Raw genomic sequence first — 9,605 nt, 5'->3', positions numbered from 1 at the left:
AGTAAGCCGTCTGCGGTGGCGGCCACATGGCCTTATTGTCCTCAGCAGGAGTTCCCCGCTGCGCCGATGTTGGCTCTCTCCTCGAACTGCGGCCCCGGTGCTGGGCAGAACGGCCCCGGCCCGGCATAGGGGGCCCGGAGAGCCAGGTGGCGCCCGGAACAAAGGAAGGGAGCGCGCGCGGGGACCGAGGGGGCATCCGCCTGGGCCGGCAGCAGAGGCGAACTCCGGCGGAGAGGGACCGAGCGCCGGGCCGGGCGGGCAGCGTGCCCCGCTCTGGCCCGCCCCTGAAAGCCTTCTTTCTTCTCTCTCGCACTCGGAGGCGGCCGCCGGGAGCTCCGGGAGGGGGCGCAGCTCGCCATTCCTGCCGGCCGGTCCCGTCGCACCCTCCCTCCGCCGCTACCCCCACCCGAGAAGCGCACAAAGAGCGGCTCGGCGGCGAGCGCACACCTCCCGTTGGGGCGGGGCCGCGGGAGGGGCCGGTGCACTCTCCCCTGCGCCCGCCTTAAAGGGCCCGTCCGCTCCTCGCGCTCACTGCGCATGCCCGACCGTGGGGCCGGGAGGGACCGGAGAGCAGCCGCCCGCTGGAGATATGGCCGGCGTCCTCGCGGTATCGGGGCGGCGCTCGTACGCGTGTCAGCACCCGCAGGGTCTCAACTAGCGCACGGGGCAAGTGCAGGACCCTCGCGCAGTGCATTCCAGACGTTTCGGGCGCCTGGGCGAGCCAGGGCCGGCCTGAAGACAGTTTCTGGGCTTTCTGATCCTCAGTTTCGAGGCCAGTTGGGCCAAGTGCTGCCCAAGAGGACGGAATTGCGGGCGCGCGCGCGCGCACGAGCGGCGATGCGGACGGGCGTATGCCTTTGTGTCTCCCGTGCTCCGGTGCAGGTGGGCAGCCCACGCCGGGAGCCACTTTGCCAGTGAGCACAAGGAGCTCGAGACCTGCTTTTCGTGTCTGAGAGCTCGTACCACCCTTCTAGGCAGACAATAGACTCTCTCCCAGTGGCATCTTTGGCTCTAGGGGTGGTTTATTTGGGGACACTAACGGGACTTCCTAAGGACCGCTCTCTTAGAGCCGGGCCCCTGGCATCAGAGTTGGGCGCGTTTTCTTAATCTGGCGGAGGAGGAGACCTGGGGACTGTGACCGTCCTCGGCTGATAGGTACAGGCAAGTGTCCCGAGCCTGCCAGTCCCGCATTAGACAACAAAGAGAGGCGTTAGCGGCGGCGGGGGAGGGGCGCGGCCGGGAGGAGGACGGGGCGGGCTGCGGCGAGCGCGGGAGTGGGGGGGCCCTCGCTCTCCGATCGCTCAGCCTGCGGCCTCCGCCCGCCCCCCGGCCCGGCGCGCGCCAATCGCCTCCCCCAGCGATAGTGTCAGTAGCATTGTAGTGTCAGCTCCCGCCGGTGACGTTGCGCCTCCCTCGTCCCCCTCCGGAGCCGTCTGGCTGCAGAGGCTCAGTCAAGAGGCGGGGAGGAGAGGAGGAAAAAGCGCTGAGTGAGGGCGGGCGGGCGGGCGGGAGGGAGGGAGTGGAGGAGCCGGGGAGGGGCTCCTTAAAGAAACGCTGCTGTCGCTCGCCTGCTCGCTTCTCGCTCGGCATTGTGGCTAGCCAGCCGGGCACTCGGGGGGCACGCGCGGCTGCCGCTCGAGCTCTGCCCCCACCCCACCCGCCAGCAGATCTGGGGTGGGGACCCAGGCGGGGGCTCCTGCAGCCACAGCCGGGCGCGGACCGCGAGGAGCGAACCACTCTTCCCGGCGCCGAGAAAGGAGCAACGGAGCCCTCTGCAGCCAGCCAGCCTCCCCGCCCCTGACCACTCGCTTCCCGGCTGCCTTTGTGGCCGCAGCTTCCCGCTGCCGAGCCGTGGGCCGGCGGGGGTGCGGTGCGCACGGCCGAGCGATGCCCAGCTCGCTATTTGCAGACCTGGAGCGCAACGGCAGCGGCGGCGGAGGGGGAGGCGGCGGCGGCGGCGGGGGAGGCGGCGGTGGCAGCGGTGGGGGAGAGACCCTGGATGACCAAAGAGCCCTACAGCTCGCGCTCGACCAGCTCTCCCTGCTGGGGCTGGACAGTGACGAGGGCGCGTCTCTGTACGACAGCGAGCCGCGGAAGAAGAGCGTGAACATGACCGAGTGCGTGCCAGTGCCCAGTTCCGAGCATGTCGCCGAGATCGTGGGGCGGCAAGGTGGGTCTGGCAGGGATGGGCAGCTGGAGGTGAGAGGGTCTCGGGCCACCGCCCCGCGGGGAGGGCGGGAGAGGGATCGAGACCCGTGGCGCCGGTGAGCCTTGAGGAGAGAGGAAGAGCCGCGCGATGGGCCGGCGCCCCAGACAAAGAAAGTGCAGGCAGCCTGTCTCCCAGAGCTGCGCCGCGGCCACGGCGGGATGCACTTTCTCCAGCGACAATCACTGCCTTCTCCCCTAGCGCCCCCCACCCAGCCCACCCCGAGAAAGAGAATTTAAATATAAGATGCTTGGGGGAGGGGGCCTTTGATCGGTCCTTTGGGAGGGGGGAGGAGGAGGAGTGAGCATCGGATGGGAGGAGGATTCTGGATTTCTGCAAAGCGGAATGGAGCCCAGAGAAGGAACAATGGGTCCCGGGACTACCCTCGCTTCCCACCAGTCCCCCAGGGCTAGAGGTCTCTGGTCCCGCCGCCTTCCCCGAGAACCCCTTTGCCCGGTCTTCAGGGCGGACTGTGCGCAAGGCTGGTCCCAGCGGCATCCCCCCAGCTGACTTTTTCTGGGATTCTGGGGTTTGGCTCGGGACGACTGCAGTCACTGGGGGAGGGCTGGGTAGCCAATGGGCTGTTCCTCGAGCGTCTCGCGGGTGGAACCCGCTTCCCAGCCCGTGGCGCGGCCCAGGGTCAGTGAGGGAGCCGCCCCCTTTCCGCCCATCGCGTGTCCTGCCTTGCCGCTGCCCTGGACGCGGGCTGTCCCAGGTCTCCGCGGTTTACCCCGGGATAATGGGCGTGTCTGTCTGTCTCTCCCACTCCCTCCCCTGCACCCTGGCTCCCAGGTTGTAAAATCAAAGCGCTGCGGGCGAAGACCAACACTTATATCAAGACCCCGGTCCGTGGGGAGGAGCCTGTCTTTGTTGTGACGGGCAGGAAGGAGGATGTGGCCATGGCTCGGAGGGAGATCATCTCTGCCGCGGAGCACTTCTCCATGATCCGCGCCTCGCGGAATAAGAACACGGCGCTCAACGGCGCGGTGCCTGGGCCGCCTAACTTGCCAGGGCAGACCACCATCCAGGTGCGGGTGCCCTACCGCGTGGTGGGGCTCGTGGTGGGGCCTAAGGGAGCCACGATCAAGCGCATCCAGCAGCAGACGCACACGTACATCGTGACGCCCAGCCGCGACAAGGAGCCGGTATTCGAGGTGACCGGCATGCCTGAGAACGTGGACAGAGCTCGCGAGGAGATCGAGGCGCACATCGCCCTGCGCACTGGCGGCATCATTGAGCTCACAGATGAGAACGACTTCCACGCCAACGGCACGGATGTGGGCTTTGATCTGCATCATGGGTCCGGCGGGTCCGGCCCAGGCAGCCTCTGGAGCAAGCCCACCCCCAGCATCACGCCCACTCCCGGCCGCAAGCCCTTCTCTAGCTACCGCAACGACAGCTCCAGCTCGCTTGGCAGCGCCTCCACAGACTCCTACTTCGGCGGGGGGACCAGCGGCAGTGCAGCCGCTACCCCGCGCCTGGCGGACTACAGTCCCCCCAGCCCTGCGCTCAGCTTTGCTCACAACGGAAACAACAACAATGGCAATGGATACACCTACACCGCGGGGGAAGCTTCTGTGCCTTCCCCCGACGGTTGTCCTGAGCTACAGCCCACCTTCGACCCAGCTCCCGCCCCACCACCTGGGGCGCCTCTTATCTGGGCCCAGTTCGAGAGATCCCCGGGAGGCGGACCTGCAGCTCCCGTGTCCTCTTCCTGCTCTTCCTCTGCATCTTCGTCTGCTTCGTCCTCCTCCGTGGTCTTTCCCGGGGGCGGCGCCAGCGCACCCTCCAATGCCAATCTGGGGCTGCTGGTGCACCGCCGGCTGCACCCGGGCACCAGCTGCCCGCGTTTGTCGCCACCCTTGCACATGGCCCCGGGGGCGGGCGAGCACCACCTGGCTCGCCGGGTGCGCAGCGACCCGGGCGGAGGGGGCCTGGCTTACGCCGCGTATGCCAATGGTCTGGGAGCGCAGCTGCCCGGCTTGCAGCCGTCGGACACATCTGGCTCCTCATCGTCGTCCAGCTCCTCCTCCAGCTCTTCATCCTCCTCCTCCGGGTTGCGGCGTAAAGGCAGTCGCGACTGCTCCGTGTGCTTTGAGAGTGAAGTAATCGCCGCATTGGTGCCCTGCGGCCACAACCTCTTCTGCATGGAGTGCGCCAACCGCATCTGCGAGAAGAGCGATCCTGAGTGCCCGGTCTGCCACACCGCGGTCACTCAGGCCATCCGCATCTTTTCCTGAAGGCAGCGCGCGCGCTCGCCTGCGCGCACCACGCGGGGGAAGGAGGACCCGCTTCCCTCCATCCTCACTCCCCAGCGCCTCTCTGCCTACTCGGTGCCCCACCTCCTCCTTCCCCCCTGCTCACACTCCTGAGATCCGAAGAGGAGCTTGGAAAGCTGTAGTATCCGCTCATTTTCTAAAAATTTTAATTTTTAAACAAAGGAACTTGCCAGGATATCTGCATCAAGAGTACTGTAGCCTGGGAAACCTCTGAACCACCTGAAATGCATGCTCTATAAATAATAGAATCGGCGACATTCTAGTAATGATAGTTTTTACACTGTACTTAATAGGAAGCTTCCAAAAGAAGAAAACCCCACGTTTTCCATTTTCTTAAAGTAGGAAAAAAATGAACAATAATTATTATGATGAAGATGATAATAATAGTGCTATGGGATGTGTGGACTGTTTTAGTGTGTTCCCCTTTGTGGCTGGGTTCCTACGATGCTTATTATAGAACACAGTGGATCCTTTTTGAATGTTCGTGGAAGGGCCAGGAGTTCCTGTGAAACCAGGATACTGCAGCTTTATTAAAGTTAAAGAAACTGTAACATATCTCTTATATATTAAAAACGTTTAAAAGTTTTAAAGAGAAATTGCATTAATACAGATTGAAGTATTTTATTCTTTTTTGACTTGAAAAATTATATTTCATATTGCAAAGATGTTTACAAGTATTTTAATTTAAGTTCAGTGAACTTTTTTGTAGCTGGGTTAAATCTTTTTATTTTAGTATGGCCTTATGGCAAAGAACACTGTATTATTTTAATAATCACACAATTGTGACGGAATTACAAACCATAAAATGTGTAATGTTTTGAACAGTATTCTGTTGGGATGGAGATTTTATAGGTTCAGACAAATCTTCTAGATCTGCTTCACCCAGCATATTTTCTATTCAGTGATATAAAGCATATTTTATTCTATATTATTACAAAAAACGGAAATGTATAAACATGTCAAAAGGAACTGTTGATGCTTTCTAACATTTGTATAAATAGAATTCAGTGCAAGTTACAAAAATTCTGTTGCACCACTATAGTTTTAGTATTTCTATTTTAATACATTTGTTTACCACTTGTTTATGTATATGTAGGTGATGTTACTTGAGCTTAAATGTACTTTACTGAGCAAAGTTTAAAAAAACAAAGTATATTTTATTTTATGATAAAGGGCCTTTAACCTCATGGTCAAATACTAATATTATATTTGCTGAGACAAGATTTGAAATTGTATCAAGAGTTTTATTTTTCTGACATTTAAAGTTCTACATAATAAAGGTAAAACTTAAGTAATGGTGCTACTTCATTTTTTAAGTATTTCTATATAAATAAAATATTGAAGAAAATCTACCTTGTGTGGTGACTTTATTTATTTTTTATTATTATTATTATTTTTTAGGTCTACCTGTGTAAGGAATCACTTAAGAGATTAGGTAGACTTTTCACTCTTAAGTGAATTGAAAGATACAGTTTCCAGGCATATTATATCAGTATTTTATCAATAGAATGGACTTTCAAAGGAGATTGGTGTTGTGGTTGGTTGGATAGTTAGGCCATAGGTAACTGTTTATTTTTAAATTGCAAATATTTACTGAATCAGAGCAGACTTCACCATTAGATATTGTGGGCACACAGTGCCTAGGATTCGTGATACTTTTAGGGGATCTGGACACTGCTTATTTAATTTCTTTTAAAAGTAGAAGAAGAAAACCCAAAAGGAATGAAAATACTCAAAGGAAATATCTTAATTTTCAGGCCTGCAAAAAACCTATTCAATTTTGCCTAACACGCCAAGAAAACAAAGTACTGAAAGTTATATCAAAAATCATTTTAAAGAGTTCTCTGGGTGGCTCAGTGCTGCTGTGGTACAGGTTCGATCCCTGGCCCCACAACGTCCACCTGCCCTGGGCGTGGCCAAAAAATTTTTTTGAAAATAATATTATAATGGTTATAGCACAGGAAAATCTACTCCAATAGTTTGTAATACCTATATAGGAAAAAAGAATGGATATATTTCTTTATATAACTGATTCCCTTTGGTGTACTCCTGAAACTAATCACATTGTAAGCCAACGATACTCCAATAAACTTTTTTTTTGCTTTTTGTTGTGTGTGTGTGTTTTTTCAGGGCCACACCTGCAGCATATGGAGGTTCCCAGGCTAGGGGTCCAATCAGAGCTGTAGCCACTGGCTTGTATCACAGCTCACGGCAACACCAGATTCTTAATCCACTGAGCGAGGCCAGGGATTGAACCTGAAACCTCATGGTTCCCAGTCGATTTCATTTTTGCTGTGCCACATGGGAACTCCCAAAGCTCGAATGAAATTTAAAAAATGTTTTGAAGGAGGCAGGAGCAAAAGTGCCTAGGGCCCAGGAAAGTCATAATCCCACCCAGCAAGAGCCCCTGACTCTAGGGGCCCCGAGGGCTGTGCTTGCTCTTGTGAGTTTCAGCTGAAGGTCACTTCCTTGGGGGAAGCCCAGAGGTGGCAGTTTCTGTTTGCCGAGGACCTGGCTGGATTTGAGAGCTGGTCTTAATAGGCTTCTGCCTGCAGGGCGGGCTAATTGCTGTTGACAGGCTGTGGGTGTTAACTGTTTGTTGTTGTTCGAGAGAAGTTTTTGTTTGTTTTTGGCAGGCTACACCTGCTCCCTAGCAGTGGGGCTTTGTCAAGGGATGGAGCCAACTTGCTTTTACTTGACCCGAACTCTGCCTTCTGGAGAGTATTTAGGAACGACCAGGCCATGCCACTGAATTGCCAGCAAACTTCCTGGCTGAGTTCTCCCTGGAGAACTGGGTCTGCCTGGAATGTGGCAGGCTTTCATTTTAATCTCTGCTGATGGGTAACATTTAGCAGGTGAGCCCAAATAGTAGAGGCTATAATATATATTGGCAGTTCCTCTTTTCCCCTTTGTATTCATCTTTATTTGTCTGGAAATTCAGTCACTGCCTACATCATTGCTCCTGATTTGTTTGGTTTGCATGATTCTGTGCAAAGGCAGGAGACAGGACTTTGGGGTGGGAGGAGAAAAAGGAGTGGCCCTGCTTGGGAAATTTCTAGCGTCATCTTCAATTCTAGAAAGTTGCCAGGCAGTGTTAACCCCGCATTTTTCTTGCTCTGTCAAGGACTGGACATTAGCTGAGGCCTGCCGAAGGGCCATATTACAGTCCAATCCCTCCCTTCTTTCAGCCGTTTGAGAGTGCCTAGAACAGAACCAACAGTCTTTTTGCACTGTCTTCTTTAGAGATGCAGCTTTGTTAGAGTTCCCATCGTGGTGCAGGGGAAACGAATCCGACTAGGAACCATGAAGTTCCGGGTTCGATCCCTGGCTTCTCTCAGTGGGTTAAGGATCTGGCATTGGCATTGCCCTGAGCTGAGGTGTAGGTTGCAGATGTGGCTTGGATCCGGTGTTGCTGTGGTGTAGGCTGGCGGCTGTGGCTCCTATTTGACCCCTAGCCTGGGAACCTCCGTATGCCGCAAGTGTGGCCCTCAAAAGCAGGGGCGGTGGGGGGTGAGATGCAGCTTTACTTTTTTGTTTTAGCAGAATGATTTCAGAGAAGGCAAGGAAAAATCAAAGCCTTGATTGGTTGACTTTCTTATGGGCTCTTGCTCACTGAGATTTTTTTTGTGGTCCATATGCTGCTTTGGAAAATGAAAAAAGATCATATTTTGAGGCTGCTGACATAGATGGCCTATGTTTCTTGGCAGTGAGAAGTCCCCTTTGTTGACATGACGTTTGGGGATCTATTATTAATAAAAGTGGGCTTCTTGAAAGAGGAGAGAGAGTTTTCAACCACTGCAGAGGGGCTCTTGTCACCAGCAGGGCTGGCTCTTGTCACCAGCAGAGGGTGTGGACACCTGCTAGTGCCATTAGATGGCATTAACTTTTGATCCAAGGGAGGCCTTTCGTCCCATCCCTCAGGTCCCCCAAATCACAACTATGGGGTGGCCCCTGGCTGTGGTGGTGATGCTTCTCCAGCTGGAGAGATGAGAGGTACCACTTTTATGCCCTGCAACTGCCAACAGCTTCCCTTTCTACTTCCTGCTACCCCTCTGAAATCTGTCTTTCTGAAGCAACAACACATCAGCTAACACACATCTCTGCCTTGAATGACCGGCCCATGTTTCCTCTCTTTAGGTGGACTAGTGGTTCTCAACTGGGAGTGATTTTGCAAACCCTCCCTTGCCCGATTTGGCAATCTCTGGAGACATTTTGGGTTATGAGGACTTGGAGTGGTGCCACTGGCATCTAGTGGGTATCGTGGCCAGGGCTGCTGCTAAATATCCTACAAAGCACAACAAAGAATTATCCAGCCGGGGTTGAGAAAGCCTGGTGAAACATCAAATGCTATCACTTACATGTGGAATCTAAAAAAAGGACACAATGAACTTCTTTGCAGAACAGATACTGACTCACAGACTTTGAAAAACTGATGGTTTCCAAATGAGACAGGTTGGGGGATGGGGAGATGCCCTGAGGGTTTGGGATGGAAACGCTGTAAAATTTGGTTGTGATAATTGTTGTACACCTATAAATGTAATAAAATTCATTAAGTAATTAAAAAAATATAAATGATTTACAAAAAAAAAGAAAAAAGAAAAAGAAACCCTGCTGTAGACAGAGCAAATGTATCTTCCCTGCTGTTTTTTTTTTTCACTGCCTTGAAACGGGTGATATTGTTCTGACATTTAAATGCAGAAAGCTTGACCCTCAGTGGTGTTCTGGGATTGCCCACTCCCCAGGGTAGCGCTACTGATAACAGGAATATTGTGGGCCAAGCCAAGCTGATGGGTAAGCACAGGAGGTCAGAATTAAGGAAATCTCTTTTATTCGCCAGAGAGTGATAGATTGCACTCAATGAATAATAATGTTTGCATGGACTATTCAACATGCTTTCTTTCCCATTCTCTCCTGTGAGCCTTTCTACAGCCTTAAGGGAGAAGCTACGGAGATTTTACTGTGCCTATTTGTAGCAAAACACAAACCCTCAAAAGGCAGCCCTTCCAAACTCAGAGCTGGGTTTTCGAGCTCTCGCTTTCACTCTTTCTGCCTCGTCAGGCTGCCTGTAGCTCTGAGACAAATGTACAGATACATTCTAGAGATGGATCTGTGCCAGCATA

At 53.7% G+C, this 9,605-nt stretch overlaps 1 protein-coding gene across 2 annotated transcripts; it reads left to right on the top strand.

Moving 5' to 3' along the window:
- On the top strand, positions 546-5,837 carry MEX3B (mex-3 RNA binding family member B). 2 transcript variants are annotated; one of them, XM_021098869.1, is made up of 3 exons: positions 546-882; positions 2,085-2,170; positions 2,999-5,837. In XM_021098869.1, the coding sequence occupies exons 2-3, from the start codon at positions 2,110-2,112 to the stop codon at positions 4,444-4,446; spliced, it is 1,509 nt and encodes a 502-aa protein (XP_020954528.1). In that variant the 5' UTR covers positions 546-882; positions 2,085-2,109; the 3' UTR covers positions 4,447-5,837. The 2 variants fall into 2 exon arrangements, with proteins under 2 accessions (XP_020954528.1, XP_020954527.1); XM_021098868.1 differs by having other exon boundaries at positions 546-2,170.

Source organism: Sus scrofa, chromosome 7 (genome assembly GCF_000003025.6).
Source record: "Sus scrofa isolate TJ Tabasco breed Duroc chromosome 7, Sscrofa11.1, whole genome shotgun sequence".
Lineage (NCBI taxonomy): Eukaryota > Metazoa > Chordata > Mammalia > Artiodactyla > Suidae > Sus > Sus scrofa.
This window is presented reverse-complemented; position numbering and strand designations above follow the sequence as displayed.

Coding starts and splice junctions, on each gene's coding strand:
- MEX3B (XM_021098868.1), top strand. CDS start 1,888: ATGCCCAGCTCGCTATTTGCAGACCTGGAGCGCAACGGCAGCGGCGGC. Junction 2,171..2,998: donor CGAGATCGTGGGGCGGCAAG/GTGGGTCTGGCA, acceptor CCTGGCTCCCAG/GTTGTAAAATCAAAGCGCTG.